General features: G+C 52.8%; 1 protein-coding gene across 3 annotated transcripts; it reads right to left on the bottom strand.

Annotated features, from left to right (window-relative positions):
• Positions 1–2,338: 2,338 nt before the first annotated feature.
• LOC127598253 (CUGBP Elav-like family member 2) lies at positions 2,339–23,552 on the bottom strand. 3 transcript variants are annotated; one of them, XM_052061929.1, is made up of 14 exons: positions 23,355–23,552; positions 14,577–14,767; positions 12,492–12,574; positions 11,452–11,500; positions 10,869–11,003; positions 10,086–10,165; positions 9,030–9,191; positions 8,374–8,434; positions 8,102–8,236; positions 7,859–7,987; positions 6,865–7,041; positions 6,616–6,759; positions 5,702–5,885; positions 2,339–3,949 (listed from the first exon to the last, which is right to left on the bottom strand). In XM_052061929.1, the coding sequence occupies exons 1-13, from the start codon at positions 23,450–23,452 to the stop codon at positions 5,758–5,760; spliced, it is 1,572 nt and encodes a 523-aa protein (XP_051917889.1). In that variant the 5' UTR covers positions 23,453–23,552; the 3' UTR covers positions 2,339–3,949; positions 5,702–5,757. The 3 variants fall into 3 exon arrangements, with proteins under 3 accessions (XP_051917889.1, XP_051917891.1, XP_051917890.1); XM_052061931.1 differs by lacking the exons at positions 2,339–3,949; positions 23,355–23,552 and adding an exon at positions 20,374–20,842; XM_052061930.1 differs by lacking the exons at positions 2,339–3,949; positions 23,355–23,552 and adding an exon at positions 15,565–15,784.
• Between the last annotated feature and the right edge of the window lie 484 nt (positions 23,553–24,036).

Below are 24,036 nucleotides of genomic sequence, written 5' to 3'. Positions count from 1 at the left end.
TTGGCTGGCGATTCCAACTCAAACCTGATTGGCCAGCAATGGCCAATCAGCAGGAGCAATTGTTTTCGATACTTTCAGTTCCGGTCATTCTTTCAAGCTGTCATTTCGAGTTTTGGAAATAACTTTTTATCCATTATTAAATTTCCTACGTTTAAAAATAATTACAGTTGGCATTTAGAGGTTGTAGACTGCCGCGTTCAAATACACACCCTGGAATTGGAACTCGAAAAAGTCCGATCCTACTGCGCTGAGAACTACTGCGAGTGTTTTGGCAGGTGGCGAATGTTGCGTTCCTGACAGAGTTCGTTAAGTTCACAAATATTCCAACAGTCGTCGAACGTTCGCCAGCAACTTTTTTTTTTTTGTCGCAAAGCGATTTTGAACATTGAAAACTTTAACACACACACACACTTGCAAACCTCTGCCACGCAGTGACATACGACTTTAATTTTTTTTATTTAAATGCAATTTAATTAAAGACAAAATTAGAAGCTGTTGACTCTTCTGCTTCCTAAAGTTGATCCACTGCACCTCGAGATATATTTTGGCTCATTTATGCCCCACCCCACAAAAAAAGGAGGGATGAACTATTGCTCCCAAAGAGGAAACAAGGTGCCCCCCAAACATGGCATCGTTGATTCTCGTAAATTTGAGTTATTTACACCAACAAGACAAAACTGACAACTAGGAACAAAGCACATTAGAAAAGGTTTGCAACAGGTTTGCAAAGCGGGACGCATTCTCTCACTCGCTCTCTGGTGGGGGGGTGGGGGTCGTTTTCTATCGTTTGTACGCCACTGAACAAACAGCACACACGAAGACGGCGTCCATGAGGGGAAAATGGTTTAATTTGGAGACAGAGTCAAAGAAACACACCACATATGAACAAACAGCGACCAAAAGAAGAACAGAGTTTTTTTTTTTGTCTACACACTCTGCTATGGGAGGGGCGGGGGGGATTAGGGGTAAGGGGGGAAAAAAGCACACACGCACGCACACAAAATAATCTACACAAATTGTTTTCCCAAAAAAAAAAAGTTTTCTTTTAAAGCAAGGCTCAAACTAAACGCTTAACTCTTAAACTAAGACAATTATCCGCACGTCAAAAATCCAGATGACAGCACAAATACTAACATGAAACTTACCACCATTTAGAGGATCGCGCCCCCTCCCAGAAATGGATTAACTAATTGAGGAGAGTAAAGACAAAACCAGGCAAGTTTTTTTTTTCCTTTTTAGTTTTAAAGACATAAAACGGTGATCGTAATAATAATAATAATAATAATAATAGCCTGACAGCAACAAGCAAAAAAAAAAAAAAAAAAAAAAAAGACCTGGTCAAGGAGGCCAGACAATTTAAATTTCTTTCCTTTTAATTTCCAATATCAAAAGCGTCACTGGTACAAAAGACATTATGAACAACCAGTCGTAAAAATTGGAAAAAAGCCTGCATATGCCTCAGATTTTTGTTTTTTGTTTTTTATTTTTTCCTTCCGATCCCTCCTTCGTATGCGCTCACCAACACAAGGTCACAGCGAAGGGCGCCCGCTTTGGCTTTTCATCGAGACCCCCAAACAAAAGCAACACTTCTATTCATCAGCCGAGGAAACAACATAGCGGCGTGCGTCCGATTTGCCCGAGACAAGATGGAAAGAGGCTGCAAAGCCGCCGCGCCGAGTGCCGAGGGGGGGGGGGGGGGTGATTGTTGGCAGCTGCCATTTGGTGACGGAAGCCCCTGAAGTGAGACTGACTGTACACGGCGGGTACGTCCACGGGTACATTTGTGCTTTCTCCTCTAAACGCTTTGCCGCGCGCCCCAAAAGACAACGACATGATGCTCGACTGACAAAGTGGTTCTTGGAAACGTTCGATCGAGTCCAGGTGGGGGTCGCAAAGTGTTTTCAGTGCAGGAGCTCACGCCCGCCCATCTATCGTAGTTAAGAGACGTCTGAATGGATCTCGCTCTCTCGATATATATATTTCTATATACGGGGGTGTTTATTTAATCGACAAATGCTTCACGACACAATACAGTTACTAACGACACCCAAAATATTCTTGGGGGGGTGTGGGGGTTATTGGCGTTTAAGCAAGTGACACACAAAAGGCCAAGTGCAGCAATCTAAGCAAGGCCCGATAAGGATGTGTAGGCAGTTTTCTAGACGTGTATGGCACTTGAATTCTTGTATTGCATTAGATCATATCCAGAGTTAGAAAAAACACCGTAAAAAGCATTCAAAAGAAACGCACACTACGCTCGCCCCACAAAAGCTCCCGTCTTTGTGCTTAGTGCTCCTTCGCAAGACAACACGCATTTTGTGCACTCTTTTTTTTTGGGTGGGGAGGGGGGGGGTCTTGTTCGTTTTGTGGTGGTGGTGGGTTGCAGACAAGGTGACAAAAACAAACCCAATAAAGCTGTACACGTGTCGTCAATTTTGTTTCTCACACATCAAAGAAATACCCTGAGTTGGCAACTCATTAGCGCAAAAAATCTTGGGGGGGGCTATAGAAGTGGTTGTTTTGGTGTGGTACAATAAAACAGAAAATCACCCTTCGGGCAAGTGTAAACTTTGTGCAGAAACAGTGGAATGTATTTGTAAACCAACACAGGCGTGGTGGGAATTGGGTGGGGGGGGGGGGGGGGTCACAACTCCAAAGGGGCGGGGGGTTGAGTGAGTGGTCTCGTCTTCAGGGGCTCCCGCATTGAGGAGCGCACAAACCGCCATCAAAAAACAAAAAACAAAACTCGAGCTTGTCGTGGAGCATCCAAACTTTTGACACATGGGCACTTTGAAAAAAAAAAAAAAAAAATTGGCTATCATCTGCATGATCAACAAAACATTGGAAATCACACAAGGCATCCAACAACAGTGAAAGCATCCGTATTAATGGAAAAAAAAAAAGATCTGTACATAATCATTCACAGAAATCAACAATACGTACCAAAGACATCCTGAAACAAATTTCGAACGGATGCTGAGGAATTTTCAAATTGAGTAGAAGTGACTGTCACTTTTTTTTTTTAAACCACAGCGCCCCCCCCCACTTTTCCCACCACAGATGACATTACAACATAAATCTACACACCCCACAAAAACAAAGCCAATGTTTTTGCCTGGGTTCTGTTAGTTCGACCTCTATAGATTCAATGGTACAAAATATAGGTCATCTAAGTGTGCATTTCAACCACAGATTGTCTATTTGTGAATCAGTTCTAAAAAAGTTGACTCGTGTAGGTAGGTAGCCATTTCTCCAAACTGAGCAAATGTACCTTTTATTGTGCCATTGGTAGTATAAAAAGAAATGTCGAAATGAAAACAAACTCCAATTTTCAATCGCCCTGATGGAGAGAGGGGGGGAAAAAAAAAAGTCTTCACACTGCCCGCCAAATGTGGCGCTCCCTCGAGAGGAGCGCCGACAGGTTTTTTTTTTTTAAACGGATCAGGGAAAGTTTAAAAAAAGAAAAAGTGGTTTCCAAGCCTTTACTTTCTTCAACATATTGCTAATGGCACCAATAGCACAGCTGGCGTTCCAATCCCTGTATTTAACCCTACCGAGAGGTATTAAAAAAAAAAAAAAGAATAATAAAAAAAAGCTCAACTAAGAAATCCCACAGGTTTTTAAAACATTCAGGGAAAAAAAAATGAACGTAGGTACGTTTTCACATTACTGTCGCTTGACCTCTCTCCCATCTCGTCACATTTTCAATACAAAACAAAAGACAAATGATGAACACGCATGCAGAAACCAGTCAGGTTGAGCTAAGTGGGCGGGGCCAAGTATTGGTCAGGCGATCTTAAGAGAAACATCACAAACAATGGTGGTGGTGAGGATGAGGAGGAGGAGGAGGAGGAGGAGGAGGAGGAGACCAGCGGGGAGCGCGCCTTGCCTTTCAACATCGTGAAGACATGCTAGGCTAATGATGAGCAAACAGGCATGGAGATTTGTTCTAAAAAATCAAACAAAGGGATAAAAACACAAGAGACAGACAGAGCGAGAGAGAGAGAGAGAGAGAGAGAGAGAGAGAGAGAGAGAGAGAGCAAAAAGTTAGGGCCACGGCACATGAATCGTTCGAGCCATGAGGCACCCTAAACAACAATCAACACACAGCCGGGTTCCCCCAAAAACAAGCTGGCCGCCCCTTCGCCGAGATGCAAACTCTGGAAGTCGAGCGGGCAATTGTCTAGCGGACGATCGTCGAGCAGGCGATCGTATAGTGGACGATCGTCGAGCAGGCGATCGTCGAGCGGGCGATCGTCTAGTGGCCGATCGTCGAGCGGGCGATCGTCTAGTGGCCGATCGTCGAGCGGGCGATCGTCTAGCGGGCGATCGTCGAGCGGGCGATCGTCGAGCGGGCGCGCGATTCCTGGACAGTTTGGACTATGTGCATTGGAGCCGGAACAATCAATCAATAACTAGTCAACTATTTGGGTATCACGGACAGCCGTGGTTTCGCTTCCCTCTTTCCCGAAGGCGGCGATTTCTTCAGCCTTTTCAACACCACACGTTGTCGGTCGGATCCAAAAGGCGACGCATTTTGCAACCTGCTCGGGGGGCCAAAGCGCCGCCTGAGGCATCGGTCCACTCACGAGCCCTTTGTGGTACCCGACCGCGCTGCCTTGCCTCGCTCATCGCCAATCATCAATTCATGGGAAAGCGAATAGTCCGGCTGATGTATTCCAACAACGGCGGAGTTGTGATTTGCCGTAGTGTGGCTCACTTGCAATTGACATCGCGTTGAACTCGGAAGCCAAAATGGAACTCGTCACCCTTGGCATTGATCAGCGGCCAAGAAGTGGCTCTCACTTTCATGAAGGTCGGCGGGGGAATTTTGCTTGGTTCCCATTTAGTTGGTGCAGTTTCAACGACAACACCGCCTAAACCAGGAGTGGGGTCCAATCCATGGATGGGACGGTCCTGAGCACAATCTTTTCTCGCAGGCTGTAAGCGGCGGGACGCAACGGAGACCGGAAGAGTCACCGAAAGGCATGTGGTGGTTCCACACGGTGGTGGAGCCACATTTCACGTTTTCGGGGGAACCCTGACAAGAGGGCGGCGACAAACAGTGGAAGGTAAACGACACACGACAACGACGCCTTCCACAAAACAAAACCAAAACCACAATCTACACGGACTGGACTGGACTGGACTGGACTGGAGGAACTCCCAACATGCAATGTACTTGGCACCGAAAAGATCCATCTGGAGTCGAGCCCAGATGGATGGAAATGACTGCGGGAGGGTGTTAATAAGAACAAGAATAAAGACAGACAGACAGAGAGACACCGAGAGGGAGAAAGACATCGAAACAAAGAGGGCGACGTTCACAGCGGGTGATGAGACGGACTCATGTAGGTAAAGAAGCACGCCGAGAAACCCACGCGATCCTTAGTCAACCTGTCTTAAGCGTCAACTGAAGGCAATTAAAAAAAAAAAAAAGGAGAAAAACAAAAACCAAAACGCTCTAATCTTGCTCCCTCCGGTGACAACACCGACTCAAGTGAGGCTCATAAATAATCATACATTAAAATACTCAAAACAGCAGGAATGAAATACAGTAGACGTGAAAAGATCATTGCAAACTTCTTTTTGTTGTCGTCGTCATTTTCGTTTTTTTGAAGGAAAGCCACAGGGCTCCTTTCTCCGCCCCCTGCCCCCCACCGAGTCTGTGCTGTGGTGACTGGCCGGAGGGCGAACTTACCCTAGCGTCGCTAGCGTTAGAGCTGGGGAGCATGGGGGGGGAGGAGGGGAGGGGGATCAGTAGGGCTTGCTGTCGTTCTTGGAACGCTTCAGCTGAACCTTCAGCCGTTTCATTCCGATCTGGAAGCCGTTCATGGCCTGGATGGCAGCTTGCGCCGAGACGGGATTGTCGTAGCTGACGAACCCTGCGGACGCACAGCGGGGAGCGGGACGGTCAGATGCCGTCCGTTCGGCAGGACCACCGACGCGGGCGGATTCTCGACGCCGCTGCCGCCCCCGAGATTCATTCGACGGCCGGGAGGAATGAGAATATTCGCTGGCGGCCGTCGGCTACGCGGGCAACCAACCGCGCTCCTCTTTGGGCCACTTCGGGCTTTTAGCGGTCCTCTGACTGACAAACACTGGTTGTTACCGACCAAAGAATTTGAATGGAAGAAGAGTGAGAATTCAATGATGATAACAAATCTTAGATTTAAAAAAATTACATAAAAGCTGAAAAAAACTCTGTCCCCCATATTGGCCAAAAAAAAAAAAGAATATTGAATCGGTGGGGGAATATCTGACAAAATACAAGGGAGAAAGAAAACAGCGGCTTCAAAATTTGCCCCCCCCCCCAAAAAAAGACGATTGGGGATCAGAAATCTGTCACGGCAGCTGTTAAAGTATTTCAACTGACTACAGTGAAGCTCCTCTACAACGAAACCTACATGGGTGAAAATACCCCCGAGTGTGAAAAAAATCTTCATGCATTAAGAGAAACATAAACAATGGTGGTGGTGAGGATGAGACCAGCGGGGGGCGCACCTTGCCTTTCAACATCGATGGCATTTCAAAAACTTTGCGGCGCGCCAGGCACTCGTTTCAAAGGACCGAGTCCGGGCCATCGTCAGGAAATTCCGTCGGCGGAGCACTCACCAAAGCACTTGCTCAGATTGGTCTGTTTGTCGATGAACACTTTGGCCGACACCACGTTCCCAAAGGGCATGAACATCTGCAGGAGGTCCTGGTCCCCAAACTCCTGCGGCAGGTGGTAGATGAACAGGTTGGCGCCCTCCGGCCCTGCTCCGTTGGCGTCAAACAAAAGGCCAGGAGCTCACGTTACAGAATCCCCCTCGCCGAAAAGGAGCCTGACCGACGGAAGGGGGGTTGGGGGGGTGCGCTCACCTTCCTTCTGGTGCCCGGGGATGCTCTGCTGCAGGAGCGGCTGGGGGTAGAGGGAGGGCAGGGCCGAGGCCGTGTACTGCTGCATGCCCGAGTAGGCCTGGGTCAGCGCGTCCATGGAACTGGCCGCCGAGCCGTTGGCCATGGACGAGCCCAGACCTCCGTTCAGAGCCCCCATCCCTGCTCCAAAGACGAGGCCCCGCACGATTTGTATTACAGCGGCGAGGTGGCAAGACTACTTGCAATTACAGGACCGAGTATTGATTTGGGCTTCTGATGACTTGCCCAGCGCGAAGGAAAACACTCCGCGCTTTCCATTTGTCTTCCCCACGTCAAAATAGGTTCGTCACCGACGGCCTTACTATCGAGGTTCGACCCAGAGAGGGAACAAGAACAATTGCCCGGTGCGGGCCAAACGCTAAAAGCTTCGCACGTTCAAAAACTCGCCGTCTAATCTGAAAAGCGAAGCTATGCTCAACATTTGAGAGCGGAAAGGTTGGGGGGTGGGGGCGGGGAGGGGGGTGGACGGACAGTTCCATTATTTGTGTCCATCGTTCAGGGATGGCAATGGCTAGTAATGAAAAAAGCGGAAAGGGGCGTGGCCTGGACGGGGGGACCAATCACAACAAGTAAGACATCATACACGTCCAATCGCAGGGCTGTTTACAATCGGAAGATGGAAAGACTGATCGGGAGAGCACGTGAAAACTCCACGATAAGGTACCTGACCCCCCCGCAAAAAAAAATGCCCAAACTTGTTTGTTTTGGAGATGTTTTGTGATAATAAACCAAATTTCCGCAGCATATTTACTCAAAATTAAATAAAATATATACATCTCTCCCTCTCTTTTAATTTTCGATCAATCTGGTCCCGGTCCCCTGCAAATGGTGGGGGTCAAGTGTACAGGAAACAAACAAGTTGTTTCACGAGATTGGTTCATTTTCAGCCTTTTTTTTTTTTTTAAACTTGCAAGCAAAAATGTTCAGTGGTCCTTACCGCCGACGCCGGCGGTGAGAGCGTTGAGGTTGTTGAGGCCAACGGAAGCCCCGGTGAGACCCTGCAGGGTGCCCAGAGACGCCAACGTGTTCATGGCGGCACTGGCGCTGGAACCCGCCGTTGAGCCGGCTGGTGAGGGGACACGCGCACCAAATACAGAGTCAAATCCCATGCGCGCATACCGTCGAACGCGCGGGAAGCCGAGAGGCCTCCGCATCGGACGGGCCGCGGTGGCGAAATCACCTGGGCTGGCCAGAGCTCCGAGCGCACTGGTGGCGGCCGACAGGCCACTGGAAGAGGTGGGGCTGCCGGAGGTCTGCGCCGCCGCCGCCGCCGCGGCTAACGTGGCCAAATTCTGCAGCTGAAGCGGATTCACCCCTACAAAGGACAGTTCCGGCGTTGGTCGGAGAGAGCCGGGGGCCGAGACATTTTGCGAGCATCTCCGAGCCCGACGGGTCCTTTCGCCAGGCAGTAAAGGCGACCCGTCGCGTGGGCAGCCGCGCGAGTCAACTCACCTAGCCTCTGGATACTGTTGAAAGTGCTCTGGTTGCTCGTGGAAGCGGCCTGCTGCAGCAACTGAGGAAGGCATGAAATTGGAAACGCTCAGTCAGTTCCCGACAATTTCACGCCGAGATGTTTGACCGCTCGGCAAGAGGACGGACGGCGCAGGAGAACGGCCGTTTGCGTTATCGTCCCACGCGCCCGTCGTCGGGGCCTCCTATTGCCGTTCGATATCAAAATGCCAAATCTTAATTGGAGGCATTGGCGCTATTCCACAATGAATACCTCCCTCGCCCCACCCTCCAAAAAACCTGCTCATTTCAAAAGAAGGATTCTTTGCATTCTATGATCCCGCCACTAGATGGCACCAAATTGTGCACAACCTACTTTTAAAGTAGCTTATTCACGGTTCAATGCCAATTTGCACAATTTAAGGGAGCATCAAGTGAGTGGACTTCAACGGTAAGGTTTGGTTGGAACGCGCCGTTTCTCCACGAGCCCATATGCCACGACGTTATGTTGGAGACCTCGTTTTATTTTATTTTTTTCGTTCCAGCGATCGCGGGTGGGCTCCCTGTGCGGACTAGAGTTTTTGAAACGACAATACTTCTGGTTTAACGCCACTTTTGTGGCACGAAAAAATGAGTTTGGCGCAGTCGAAGCCACTTACGGCCAGGTACTGAGGCGTGAGGCTGCCCAAACCGGCCAGGTTCCCCCAGGTGGAGGCGCTGTTGAGCTGCTGGATCTGCTGCACCAGTTGCTGCTGCAGACGGCGCTGCTCTTTATCCCGCTGCGTGTCGGCAAATTTCACCACCAGAGGCGACGAGCAACCCTGAAGTGACAGCGACATAAAAAAAAAAAGGAAGCAGAAGGAACAAGAAAGAAAGAAAATGGTTGGGAAAAACAAGCCTGGGAAATTGGGAGGACTTGGCTTCGAGAAATACAAATAAGATCGGGGGCGGGGGGGGGGAGGGCGAGGGGCGTCGTCGTCGTCGATGCCCGAAGGCTTCTTTTGGTAGCCGCATTCATACAAAAGCTAACACACAGAGGACATGTGCCATGCATAGCCGGGCCAGCTCACATTCGGAGAGGGCGCGGGACGATGGCGCTGGGGGCCCGAACCCCGACAGAGTCCGCCCGCGCGTGACAAATGGAAGACGGCGAATTCAAAAAACTCAAACCAGGCAAACGGCAGCAGACGTTGACGGGGAGAGTGCGAGGCGACAGACAGCGTCGACAGTGGGACAGGCGCACAACGGCTCAGACAGATGCGTGCGGAACAAAAGGGCATGCGCCGCCGAGGGAAAATGGCCGCCGCTGTCGCCGCGGCCAGGCGGGGCCAATTTGAGACGCAGACGACGCTGGAGCGTCCGATTGACCGGCTGTCAAATGATTGCCGCCCGGCTTCCGAGAGTCGCGTGGCTAAGCCAGGCCAAGGAACCGGAGCCTCGGTTCGGCCCCCTTTCCGACGGACTGGGGCTGGGCTCCGACAGGTCAATACGATTCCGTTTTGATCAACCGTCCCCGTCTAGCTGGGGAAGTCGGCAGTGCTACGTCACGGCATCTAAGAACATTGTTGGGGGGGGGGGGGCATGTTTGGTTTGTTTTTTTTTTTGCCACTGTCTGGCCTAGACACTTTCAAGCTTTTCCAACACAAGGGGGCAGCAAAGTATGTGGGGAGTCAATGGGGGGGGGGTAGAAATAGGTGTTGAGGGGGATACAGTACCTCCATAGTCTGAGAGTGATGCATGGTTTTGATTGCATTCTGTGCCATTGCCCTGGTAGCAAATGTGACAAACGCACAGCCTGTAGGAGGAGGGGGGGAGGGGGGCAGGGGGGGAACAATAGGAGAGGGAGGGGACGGAGAGAGGGAGGGACAAGAAGAAACAAAAACAAGACAAAAAAAAAACAACAACAAAAAAGGTTTGGACAAGTCGTTATGAACCCCCCCAAAACACATTACAGTCACAGAGAATGCAGACAGAACCCCCCCCCCTCGCTGGTTAGCACACAGAGAAAAGACGACAACGGAACAGGAACACATGAGCACGACGAGTTGGCAGATTCAAAAAACAGCCGCCCGGAGAGCCTCCGCTGGGTGGTGAAAACATTCATCTTAGAGACGCACGCACACGTTTATACATAAACATATGTAGATACATATACACACATATTACACACACACACGCACATTCAGCTACGATTATCAAAAGAGCTGAAAATACCCCCCCCCCCAAAATGTCGTATGCAGGTTTCTAAAATTTGAGATGTGCTCTGATGAGCCTTTTGTGCTCGTGGAACGAACGGCGGCATGTCGAAGAGCGGCGGCGGCGGCGGCGGCCGCCAGCCCGGCACGCCCAACCGAGGCGGGCGGGCGGCGGTTGCCAGGGCGACCGGGCCCATTGTAACCCGGACGGCCTCAAGCGTCGTACCGTTAGAAAAGCCTTTTAATCGGAGAGGTGGGCGGGGGGAGATGGCGTCAGGGGGGGGGGGGGGGTCCGGCGCTTACCTCTGCTCTGCCCGTCGGGTCCGCGCAGGATTCGGCACTCCTCCAGCTGGCCGAAGGACGAGAACATCATCCTGACCTCGTTCTCGCCGTATTTCTTTGAAACCATTCCGATGAAGAGTTTTCTGTCTTCGACGGCTGCGGACGCACACAAATCAAAGGCGGGGGGGGGGGGGGGGGGGGGTCAGAACTCAAGCTCTTGACTTGACCAATTAGGGTAGAGCAAAAGAAAGCCTGTAGCAAGCGGCGGCTGCTGCCTGCTGGCGTCACGCCGACACGTTCTCGGCTCTCCGTGCCGGAACAAATGTGGACAACTTACAAGCTTTGTTTTCCTCCTTGCCTGCTCCTCCAGGCAGATGATGATGATGATGATGATGATGATGATGTATCATCCATTCTTGTGCCCCCCCCCCTCACCTCTCGTACCTACGCTCCCTCGGTACCTTTTTAAAGCCTTTAATCCTCCTCGCGCTCAGCGCTACATCGAAATGATCTGGCGCTGCCATGAGCTCAACGAGAACCTTCACTTGATGCCACTATTTAATAACGACAGTTTTTATATTTTTAAAAGTCAAAAAATACTCACCGCTTGTTTTCTCACTGTCGGCCGGTTTCATCTGAATAGGATGATGCATCTATAGAGTGGAAAAGAAGGGTGGGGGGGGGGGGGTTATCGAGTTATCGGCATGCGCGTGGCGTTCTCTGCTTTGCCATCTTCTCGTCGCGCTTCTTCCGCACATTTGGCCAGCCGCTCACCCCCACGCGGCCTGCGACGCGGGGGCCAAATTCGGCATTTTCCAAATAGGCGCAATAACAAGCTCAGAACATTTGCTAAGGCGAGTGGGCGGCGGGGTGTCTGTATCTGACGTTTCTTTATTGCCACTTAAATGGAGCCTCGTTTTTTTTCGTGTGTGCGTGTGTGTCCTCGCACGACTTTGTCCCAATCGATTTTTTTTTTGGTTGCACATTTTGACAGCCATATGGCATCAAAGAATAAACAACACGGACAAGAAGCGCTAGCAGCTTGTATGCGCGGAATTTAAAAAAAAAAATCTAAAACGGTCGGGGGGGGGGGGGGTGTTTAGAAGCACGAAAGTGAAGCAGACAGATGGCCCACTCGATATGGCTACCCCCCGCCCCCCAGTCACTGTCATCCAAACTCGGTCACCTCCAGCCGGTGCCAGTAAGGCTAACTTGCGATCGTTTTTGAATCCTCTAGGTGGCGCCCTTGGTTTAAAGATGCAGTGGAAAGCATTGCATGGTTGTATTTCAACCAAGAGCACCCACCATCTTAGTGGAGTCAAAAAGATATCGCAAGTGCTTCATGAAGCTTCGTTTTCCCAATCGCTGCTTTTTTAGTATTTGAATCAAATGCCAAAGTTGCCGTTCAGAAGCGCGAACATTCGTGGGGAGGTTTGCGGAGCTTGACGTGGGTCCGGTTTACACTGGCCATATTTAAGGCCTACTTATTGAAGACCCCCCCCCCCCAGCAACAAAAAAAAAGTGTCAATGATTCACGTGGGCTAGCATGACGAATGCATTCCACTTGAAGGTGGAAAAAATGGCTCTTGCTCAAGCCAAATTTCAGCCCACGGCGGCCATCTTGTGTGTGTGCTGCGCGCTCACCCCACTTAAGGTCTTGATGTTGTGGAGGGCGTTCTGGGCGTCCAGTGCAGCTTTTCTTGTATAAAAAGTTACAAAACAGCATCCTGTGACAGAGAGAGGGAGAGAGAGACCAACAATTTCAAAAGGGAAGCCGAGCCGGCAGGACGTTTTCAATTCATCGTTTCTTGAAATCTGCCTTCAGAAAATCAATGAAGAAACCCCCCCCCCCTCAAAATGGAGCGAGCTCTCGTGCTTCAAGCCATTCCTATTGCCACTTGCTAAGTTTCATTCCCATGGAAACGTTCCAATGTGGAACATTGCAGAAACCTTTGGGAGATTTCCCGGATGTTTTAATGGCGCAACTCTGATTGTAGGGGCGGGGGGGGGGGGGGGGGGGGGTTCAATGGCAGTTCGTGGGAGCCCAAACGCGGGTCAAGAAAGCCCCAACGTGTCCTGCGGAGCGCTACGGTCCGCCCACCTTGAAAGCGTATAAGCGTTCAGACGGCAAGAGGGAGGAAAAAAATGGGAGAGAGGAAGAAAGAGGTGGTGGTGGGGGCGGAAGGAAGGAAAGAAGGGGGGGGGGTGGAGGGGCCTCTCATCCTTCCGTCCCAGCAGACCGCCGGTGGCGTTCCAGCCTGTCGGTTTCAGCGGGATGGGGAAGTGGAGCACTGCAGCGTCTCTGACCTACATAGTGCGTATTATGCCGGGGCGCCAGGGGCGGGGCGGGGCGGGCGCTCTGCCCGACGCCGATAGGCGGCCGCACGCCATTGCGCCCGCCGACGCCTCGTCGGGGCGCCGTTTCACACGCGTTGAAAAAAGGAAAAATTGGACGGGGGCTAAAAACAAGCCAAAAGCAAATTGAGGGGCGGCTGCGCAAATAAACAAGAGCCTGAGAGCATCACGTGGACCCCCACTTCTCCAAAGGGGGTGCGAAAATGGGCGGAGGATGCGCGCGGGGAGTTGAGGGGGGGGTATGCGGATATGGCAGGATCTTCAGCTCACGCAGACAGCTGTGCCTGGGCCACGTTGGCTTTTCCAAGACATTAACATGTCAATGGGCCATCGCAGCTGAAACGCCACAGGAGGAAGTCGATGGGTCGGTGCCGCGCTGGGGGGGTTGGGCTTTTAAAAAAAAGCAGCCTTTGAACCACCGCCGTGTGTGTGTGTGGGGGGCGGGGGGGGGCGCAACACTGCCCTTTACACACACACACTAACATTGATGCGTCTGTGCGATCGCTGCCATTTTCCAGAGCAGGCATGTGCGGCTTCGGGCCCCCGGGGGAGTGGGGGGGGGGGGGGGAGGTTGGTTTGCAGCTCTCCCGGCCTCAACGCGTCCGATTCAGACGATCGGCATGAGAACAATCGGCGTGATTTGAAGCGGGCGCGTCGCTCAACGCGGGCAGGAGTTCGGACGCCCCCCCCCCCCCCCCCCCCCGTTCCAGAGGGTCTCTCGCAACGGCACGGCCTCATCCGGTCAGTCGCCCTTCGGTCACGGTGGCACAAGTCGTCGTCGTTGGATCTTGGGAAGCGTTTTGTTCAAACGTGGTGGGTTTCCCTGAACGGAAACGAAGGGCTCGCCTTGTTTCGTCGCCTGGAGAGTCACAAGCGCTCCCCCCACCTTGGGGGGCGGCGGGATCGGCAGAATCCGACAAAGTCGGCGGCCATCTTCAAGCGCGGCCTGACTCAGCCCAGTTTTTAGTTTTTTTGTCCAGCATCCTTTTTCAGGACCTCTCCGTTGTCGCGCAGCAAAAGAAAGGAAGGATGACGTTGCCGTTAACGCCGCAGCGGGAAACGGCCTTCGTCATTTGTTAGCATCCTGCGGTGAACTCAAACGCGCCGCTTGCTCGAAATGTCATTTGGCGCACGCACGCGCACAGCCGATATGCGGATGCAGTGAACAACCTTGCGTTTTAGACGACGCGGCACCGTCGGCCGCAAAGCAAAAAGGAAATCTTGCTCTAATGCGGCTTATGGAAATGGCTTTTAAGACGACTCAATGCTGTCATGCGAAAGCACAAACGCGGCTGTGCTTCAAGAGCAGGCGGGGGGGGGGGGGGGGTATATGTGTTGCTATGCGAGTGTGGGACAGCGCGAAGGCGGTCCTACCTTTGCTCTGAGGGGGGTTCTGAGTGCGATCGCGCAGGATGTTGATCTGGTGCACGGCTCCAAAGGGTTCAAAAAGCTCCTTGAGTTCCGTTTCCGACCAGGAGCGAGGGATCTGGCCCACAAACATCTTGATGGAGTCCGGGTCCGGCTGATCCAAGTGTTCCGACGACCCGTTCATCTTCATGCCGTTGCTGTGGGGAAGGAGGAGGGGGGGGGGGGCACATAATGGACCATTGAGTGAAATTGTCTCCGAGACATCCAGCAACTCAGCCGTGAGATTGCCTCGTACACGTTTGTCCGTTTTCCGTGTGGTTGTTCGCTCCGTTTCCACCTCTGTTGCTTATTGGCTAAACGGTTGATGTTAACCGTGGAGCGACTCGGCGGAGTGGAAAAGAGGTGTCCATTTTCTGTTGGGGCGCTTTGAAAAGCTTCCAGGAGAGCCGGGCGGGACCCACCTTGAAAGTCGCCATCGGGCGATTGGCGGCAAATGTGCCGGCGACGACGATAACGAATCGCGGGGGGACTCCGCATCGACTCGGGTTCCAAAACATGCGCATTGAATTGAATGAAAGGATTCTGCCGGATATGAATATTTTCTGTATATATTTATATAATATATATCAGAATAGCAAAAGCGAGCGCAGCTCTTCTCCACCACCGTCGGCTTATTTTCGGATAAATATCGTCGCGTCCCCACTTAACTCGTTCAGTAGCAGCCAATTCCGGACCACGTCTGAAAAGACGCTTAAAAACGTCTCTGGGAGCGAATGAGTCAAAGCGGCTGCAAGAGGCGGAAAAGAAACGGCGCCTATTGCTCGCTAAGCGGAATCGGAATCCTGCCTTGGGTGTGAAGGCGGGCGGCACGTCGTCGCAAAGCACAACCGGGATTCGGAAAGCGCCCCGGACGGGGCACATCGAGATAATGGTGGACTTCAAAAGACGGTCGCGGCGAGAAGAAAAGGGCCATTTTTTTTTTTTGCACACCGACCTCTGGACGCGAGCCATCCATCGCTTACAAAAGGAGCCCAGACGTTCGGCCGAAACGCCAAACTCCTTCAGGGATTTCAACGACATGCTAGCGAGTAGCAGTTGCGCTAGCTCTCCTCCCCGAAATCCAAAGCCGCGTTCGGCTACGAAAGCTTTTATTCCCGCGGCGTCGTCCACATAGCAGAGCCACTTGGGAAGCGCCTGGCTTCACCCCCCCTTGCCCGAGCGACCGTTTCACAAGCACCGCAGAGCTCGACGAATGGCAGCGAAGCAACACAATTTCTTTCTCGGGCAGACGGCGGATGGTACGGGGAGTAACCCGCGGATTCGTCAGCACGGCGGGGGGGACAATGGCGCATTGTTCCCCGACGCTGCCCGACGCCGTTCACCACGAGGCGACGAGCACAATGGGCCGACTCAGGGGCGCGCTTGGGAATCCGTGGACAGCCGCGGCGGCGATTGCGAGATGCCGTTTCTCCGCTTTTGCCGGCGGGCGCTTGGTTGAGAAAACTGCAACATTAAAAAATTTAATTTAAAAAAATCAATAGAATATGTTGGTGGAATGAAATGCCAGCAACACCCGCAGTGGAGCCGCTCCAGTATTGTCAAGTCTTGTTTGCGAGCGAGCGAAGAAAGGAACGGGCAGATTGAGCGGTAAATTGGCTCAAAGCGGGGAAAGTGAGGGTATTCTTCCGTCACCTTGGCTCTGCTCGGTGCTCGGGAAACCCGCCACAGCTGCAATCAAATTTTGTTTCGCTGACGGGCCGGAAAGGGTTGATGCCCCGCAGCAGCTGACGGCGGCGGCCGTGAAAGTCGAAGATTTATGGCAACCCGCTGCTGAGCTGTGACCGGGCAGGCACGCCGGCGACACCTCGGCGAGGCCCATAATAGCAACCCGGACGCCCGGCGGTGGGCGACGTGAGGTCAACGAGGAGAAAGACGCGTCGCTTGCCTGCGGGCGCAAGTCGCCGACACGGACCACATTTTTTTGACGCAGACCACGGGTGGCAAACTCAAGGGCCGGGGGCCAGATTGGGGCCGCCGTATCATTTTATGTGGCCCGCCAAAGCAAATCACACACGTCAACTTCCATGACGCTTGCTAAAATCTCAAGCGAAATGTCAAATTCTCATATATGTTGGGTTGGTTCAACAAGGAAAGAGTCGGGTCACGGTCAGTCTCTTCAAAGAACCCCAAAAGTTTGGGGTCCCCCCCCCCTTTTTTTCCCAAAGTGAGCGATACATCAACTGCAACAAGCCCCCAAAAGGCCGGCCGGATGGGAGCGCCAAACCTTGGACGATCGCATCCATTGGACGAGTGCCATGTTGCTCAAATTAAAATATTGATCGTGGAGCCGTTGCGGTCGGGGGGGGGCAAGGTTCCGGACCGATGTCGCTTGCGACCATTACAGTAGAAACAAGTTTTGGCTCACTGGCCCGAGGCTGCGGTGACGGGGTACGCTGCTGTTTGGCTTTATATTTCACACCGCTGAGGGGAAGGGGGGGGGGCAGTCACGCAGAACAGCTGCTTGCTGGCAATTACCTCGAGTACATAACGACTTGTTTTCAAAGCACCAAACTCAATTAAAAAAAAAGGGGAACAAAATCGGTTTGGAAAATCTAAAAAAAAACTTTTCACGTGAAGCGCTCTGCACAAGTTCACATTAATTAAAACCCCGCGCTCCACTTTCCTTTATTTCCCCATGCGGGCAAACAACGGACACTCATCTTCATTGTTGCCCCCCCCCCCGCCCCCCCGCACCTCGCGTGTGAGGACAGAGGCGTTCACGTTTGTGGCCAACAAGCCGGCAGCATTGGAGGATGCCGCCGCCCGCGCCATTAACTCCGTAATGGCCACGGGGTCCCCCGCAGGTGGCAAAGGATGCGGCTAAAAGGCGAGCCGGCGCGCCGCCTCCCAAATCAACGTAAACGCAGCGGAAAGCGGGGGGCCAATTCCACCTTCACATCGCCGCTTCCCGTACTCGCGCTTGTCCCATTCGTGTCGTGAAGGAACGTTGGACGGAAGACGACGCTGCGCCGACGACAACTAGGACATCCGACGAATAGCAGGCGCTAAATATAGTCCGCCCCCCCTGCCCCCCCGCCCGCCCCCGACTGAGCTGCTCCACAAAAGCATCAATCCAAAAGAGACGCTGGCCGTTGGCGAGGCCGAGCGACTCGCAAACCGAGAGGTGCCCTCATTCCGACGCTTCACATTTCCTCACGCGGTCGTTATTCGGAACAACGGCGCAATTCTGGCCGGCCGAGCGCGCGCGCGCGCTAACAAGCGCGCCCGCGCTTCTTTCTGCCCTTACATAACGCTTCCACCACATCATCTTTTGTTCAGGCTATCTTGCCACAGAATTTGCTGCGTGGCTATTTTGCCGTCCCACCGTTGCGGCGGCGAGCCGGTTTCTGCTCGTGTATCCCCCCCCCCCCGTAGAACTCGGCGCTGTCAAATGTGTTTTCGAGTCAAGCGTTCCAAAGCCTCGGGCCATCGATGAATCCGCCCGAAAGACTTGCGAGTTTGCAATCGACCTGAACGTGAGTGAGGCGCAATCCTCGCCCTCTGCTGTCCTATTTGGGACCGAGTGGGGATGACTTTTAAAGGCGGGGCTCGGGGGGGACGTTCGCGCCGGTTCGGTGCAATCTCGTCTGCCATGTGGGCCACGCCTCAAATTTGGGTTTGGTTTTTGGGTCTCGACGGGGATATGATGGGTATGCTCACACCTCTGCCTCAAGTTGAACCAGGAAAAACTCCAAAGTCAAGATGGCGCCGGTTCCCCAGGACGCGCTCTGAAGCCGTTTTGCCGGATGCAAAGATCAGCAACTAGTCGAGTCTCTGCGTTACGTGCTTGCACCCGCTAAATGGTTAGCAGATAAGCATCCTTCATTTCTTTTTTTGGGGGGGGCGGGCGGCTGGTCATAGTTCGGAAGCCTCGTTTGTCCTCATTGTGCATGGGGTCTCTCGCATAACCCCCCACCCCATAAAAAATAATGCGGGCATGTCTGTGGGCCACGAGTCCCAAGTCCGGCTGGGCTTTGTCGTCAAAGACTCGGCGCGTTTGCTAGCGTCGCTTGACACTCGTTTGTCGCACCGAGGAAGTTGCGCGCGTTCCCGTCCACCCGAAAATGCAGCTCAGCTCTCCACATCTTTTGGAGCTCCTTCGACAACTAAAGACGCTTGCTTGCGAGACGTGTATTGGTGCCGTTGTTCAATCAGCCTCTCCCTTCGCTTGGCGGCACGGCGGCGGCGCGTTGCCTTTGTCACATCTCGGCTCGATTCCTGCCATGCACTTTCATTTGGAGTCAGCCAATCCTCCATCAAGCGTCTCCAGATGCACCAAAATGCCACCGCCCGCCTCTTGACCGGCACTCACAAAGAGGAATCGCATCATTCCTACTCTGGCATCCCTTTTTTAAGATTCTCCGATTGCTTTTTCCAATCTTGAAATGCCCCCCCCCCCTCACCTGACCTCTCTGAGCTCCTCCGCCCCTACACACCGAACGCTATTAAAGGTACGGAGAACTAAGCTCAGAGGGCATGGAGCCTTTTCCGCCGCTAGTCCCCATCTTTGGAACTGACTGTGACAATATGAATAAAAAAATAAAAATGGATTGTTCCTGCTCCAAGATGCTAAGAATGGAATCGTTTGGGGGTTCGCGGTGATCAACGTCAACCAAGAGTGGTTTGAAAGCGACCCCCCTTCGCCGTATTTTGTACCGAGGCAATTACGAGAACATTTGAGGTGTGGCAATTTGTACGACAAATTTTGGCATATCGGCGGCCGCAGGTCTCGGTCCGTCTCGACTCCCAGCCGCTTCAGTCGCCATTTAGTTTGAAAACTCCCAGCCGCTTCAGTCGCCATTTAGTTTGAAAACTCGCCCCTAACCTAGTTCCTGGCGACAACTGGCCGCTTTTAAGCCATGCCGTTAAAAGACGGGGCCTGTGGCGGAGACACACACGGGGGCCACTTTCTTTGGCGTATGGAAAAGAGGAGTCTTCGCAAGCCTGTTGTTGACACGGGTCCGGTCACAAGATCTTCCTCGGAGGCTCAATAATCATTAGGGGTGGGGGGGTGGGGGTAGGGGTGGGGGGGTGGGGGTAGGGGTGGGGGGGTTCCCGCGGTTAGGTAAGCCTCCCTACAGGGGCGGAAGAGCGGTGGCCGGCGGAGCTAGTGTGGCTAAATTGGGGTGTGGGGGGGTCGGAGAGCAACAAACATGTCGCGTTCCACGAAAACCGAATATGAGGAAACCTGAGCAAACGCCGGCCTACTCCACCGTCCGCTTCCCCTTTCAACTGTTGACGAGCGAATCGCCTCGCAGACGACGACGCCAACTCGGCCAATTTGCGCGATTCTTTTTTTTTTGTTTTTTTGTTTTTAACCAGCGACAAGCAAGGTTCGGCTCGCTTATAAGAGCACATTTCTTGGTTGGTTGGACAACAGAGCGAGAAGCACATGATACGCGAGTCGCCGCGCGCTCGCTAATGTCGCTAAGCTAACAAACACGCACACACACACGGACCAACAACACTGCTCCGTTTTCGGTCTCGCTTGGCCGCAAAACGAAGACCGCCGGGGGGGTTCGTCGAAACTCGAAGCGACCGGCCGTTATTTCGACACTACCGACCGAGCCGCGTTCGGTTAGCCGGCCGTTTTCGACGCGTTAGCCGTTAGCTCCTCCAGTTGGGCTAAGAGGCTACGACCTACAAAATGAAACGTTTCATCATCTACCCCCCCTCTCCAAGCGCAACTTCAAAAACAAAACAAAAAAAACGGCGACCATGAGCAAGTATCGCAGGTACTTACATGGCGTCCCCCGCAGCCATTAACCGACTATCAGTCAGCGGTAGGTAATCCAGGCTATACGACGTCGAAGTCATACTCTCGGTGCTGTCTTTAAAAAATATCTATATACAAAAAAAAATGGCCGTCTAATCTCACAATGGGGGCAAAGAGAGCACGTCCGCGCTCACTTGCATGAAGGCAAAGCAGGCGACGAGCGAGAACAGGTGCCGACTGACTGCCGAGAGACACACGACGACGAGGGGGGGAGGAGGAGAAAGAAGAGGGGGTGGTGTTGTTAGGGTGGGGGGGCGTCGCGTTCTTCTTCTTCTTCTGCTGCTCCTTCTTCTTCTTCTTCTTCTTCTTGCTGGTCGTCCGATCGCATGTGAAGAAGAGCAAGCCCGCTCGCTCCCCCCCTGAAACGCAAGCAACGAGAGAGCAGGCACGGGTGCAGCAGCCCCAGCCGCGCGGAGAGGACAAGTGGGAAAGACGAGAGAGGGCTGCGGTCGAGCAGGGGCGTGGTCAACGCCGGGATGGAACCCGGCCCAAATACCAAGTCACTCGACTCGCTTCCGCTCTCCTGAGGGGCTCGGGTGTGCTGGTGCCTATACGCTGTCTTCGGGCGGTAGGCGACCCTCAACCGGTCGCCAGGGCACGCAGGGACGAACCGCGCTCACAATCACTCCGATGGACAGTTTGGAGTATCCCATCAGCCTGCCGTGCATGTTTTTTGGAATGCGGGAGGAAACCGGAGTACCCGGAGAAAAGCCAGGCAGGCACAGGGACAACGTGCAAACTCGGCACAGGAAGGCCGCGCGGCCTGGAATCGAACCCCGCATCTCTGCGCTGTCAGGCGGATGTGCTAACGAGCCGTTCACCACACCGTTTGTCCTGCTGGCGACCGGTTCAGGGTGTACCCCGCCTACTGCCCGAAATGGGCTCCGGCACGCCCGCGACCCTCCCGAGGAGAAAGCGGCTCAGATCGCGGCTAGACGGTTGACTATTAACGGTGCGCCTCAAAAGAACTGTTTCAAAACATTCCATTTCGATAACATCCTTTTATTGAACTTTTTTTTTGTGCAACCAATCATGAACTCAACTCGACCGACGTTTATTCCATTTCAAGATTGGAGGATCTACTTAAAAAAAAAAACAACAACAAAATGGGGAGCCAACGAAGGGATGCCAGAGTAGTAGGAGTGATGTGCTCGCTCTTTATAAATAGCATAGCAGTCAAGAGGCGAGCAGCGGCATTCTGGACCAACTGGAGACACTTAATGGTGGATCGTTTTGTAGCAGTCATCCAGCCGCCCTGCGACAACGGCGTGAAGGAGCGTTTTGGGGCTAGCTAGCTAGTCTGTGATTTTATACAGGATACTCTTTGTTAGCATGAAGGTGGCAGACGGCGGCGCGACAAACGTATATTTTGCTGACGACATTTGCAGCGATACACTTTTACCCTCAACTCTGCGTGCGTTTTTGCGTTTGTTGAAGTGGCAGTTGTTGCGACCTTTCAAATGACCGCGACGTCAATGCTCACTTGTCAGCCAGTCTCGGGTGCTTCACTTTCGATGTTAGCATCGAGCGATCTGACTTTGGTTCGATGAAATGAGATGGCTGGTGAAACATTTTCGGGCGTTTCCCATATTTTAATAAATGACCGTCTCTTTATAGGCGCAATTTCAAGGCATGGCCATGAAACGGCGCCTAAACCGGGTTGGGATGCAGAATGCGCCGGGCGGGCGGGCGGGCGACCTATTTTCCCCTCGATACACGCAGCCTACTTTGTGACATGCGTTCGCGTGGCGCTCAAGGGGATGCTATAAAAAGGGAGTCGAAAGCTCTCTGGAGAATGTGCTTTTATGAAATCAAGGCGGGGGGATGAAGGGGGGGGTTGCAACAAGAGCTGCAGCATGCACAAAATCACTTTGACTCTTTTCAGGGGGGGGGGCTTACTGTATATAGGAAACATGTCTTGCTTACTGATGCTTAGTATAGACAGTTGGGGCCTTCAGATGCAATTTTAAGTTGCTCAGTGATAGCCCCCCCCCCAAAAAAAATAGCAATGTGATTTTGAGAACATCACACTATGATTGTATGGCATAAAAACTGAATGTTTGTCGTCGTGGGTTCAAGATGAGGCGCTTTCCAACATCGCCCCCCCCCCCTTTCCTTAATCTCAAATGATTCCGGTGTACAGTCATCACATCATAATCCCACCAATGTACTGCGCTTTTGTTGTTGACGTCGCATTTTTTTCTTTTTTTTTCAAATCAGTACTGCGTTCAAACATATGAAAAAGGGAAAGCTAATCGCCTTCAACTAGGAAATGTCCCATTTTTTCTTTGTCGACTTTTGGACGGCAGCAGTTTGCCGAATGGCGACCGAGCCTCGAAGGCTCTCAAAATGGAGAAGCGAGCGAGGGAACGTCCGTTGTGATTGGGGGCGGAGGGGAGGGGAGGGAGCCCCCTGGTGGAAAAAGACGCGCGAGCCTCCAGACGACTCCAACTTCGGTCACCAGTGCCGACGCGACCGTTCGTTGCTAATTTGCCGTCTTTTGTGAGTTTTGGAGGCTTCGGCGTACGTCGCCCCGCCCGCCCCACCTGCCTCTGCCGCCAGAAGAAGAACAAGAACGAAAGGAAATGGCCGGACTCGATCTATTGATGTACATCAGATCCAAATCTAGCGTGTGTATCTGAACAGCATATGTCGCAAATGGCCCGCAGACAGATCACATCCATGTGGCTTTTTTTTGGGGGGGGGGGGTCGAAAACCAAGTGAATCCCCACTTGATTCGTCGCCTTTAAGAGGAAATAATCGAGAAATTCAGAAAGGCGCAGCAGCAGCATCGGGGCAACCGAACAGCCTGAAGTCAGGATGACATCCAGGCGAGACAAAGACGATGTTCACACAAAGCCAGTTGGGACGTTACACTGAGCGGGTGGGGGTGGGGAGGAGTTGTGTGGGTGTGTGGAGGGGGGGGGGGGGGGCAGAGCAGAACGTACCTGAGGGGCAGGTCCTCGGTCCTGACGGTAGGGGGGCAGCGCATGCTGTTGGCATACAGACCCTGCACCAGGGCCAGCTCGGAGGAGTGCTCCAACATGGGGGCTGCGGAAGGAAATGGTCGCGGGAGAGAAGCGCTCCTCGTCGGCTTTGCTCTCTCTCTCTCTCTCTCTCTTAGTCCGTCTGCCTCGCTCGCTCGCTCCCAGCCCAGCTTTTCCCTCTCTCCCGCTGGAGTGCATCCGAGCATGGAGCCGCCCCGCCCATGCGCGCCCCCTTCCTCTCCGGTGCCGGGGCCAAAATAACCCCCCCTTTGACAGTTTGCGGTACTCGAATGCGTCGCTTGCGGCGAACCGCTTTTGCCACACTTGCCCTGGGTGGCGCTCATCGGCATCTGGATTAGGAAAACTCAACAAATGTTGCGGTCATGACCACCAACATATGACAGCGGAAGACGATTCACACGCATACATATTCTTTATCCTCTGTGAAAAAGCAAAAAAAAAAAAAAAAAAAAAGACTACAGCAGCACACCGAGTCAGTTCGAGGTGAACGTCTTCTTTTTGCGGTAGTTTGCGCTGTATTGCCCCCTAGTGGCCACACCACAAAGGGGCACGATGCCAAAGGGCCAAAATCATGATGGAGGTGCACGAAGAATACCAAAAACAAGATGAGCAAATCCTCCCC

The sequence above is a fragment of the Hippocampus zosterae genome, chromosome 3 (genome assembly GCF_025434085.1).
Source record: "Hippocampus zosterae strain Florida chromosome 3, ASM2543408v3, whole genome shotgun sequence".
Taxonomy (NCBI): Eukaryota; Metazoa; Chordata; class Actinopteri; order Syngnathiformes; family Syngnathidae; genus Hippocampus; species Hippocampus zosterae.
This window is presented reverse-complemented; position numbering and strand designations above follow the sequence as displayed.

Bases quoted from the DNA above. Each gene is read 5' to 3' on its own strand.
- LOC127598253 (XM_052061929.1), bottom strand. From the start codon at position 23,452: ATGTTGGAGCACTCCTCCGAGCTGGCCCTGGTGCAGGGTCTGTATGCC. The intron at 6,760-6,864 runs GTGAGCGCACCC...CCAACGGAGCAG, and splicing joins CCCCGGGCACCAGAAGGAAG to GGCCGGAGGGCGCCAACCTG. The intron at 5,886-6,615 runs GTGAGTGCTCCG...GTGCGTCCGCAG, and splicing joins CAATCTGAGCAAGTGCTTTG to GGTTCGTCAGCTACGACAAT.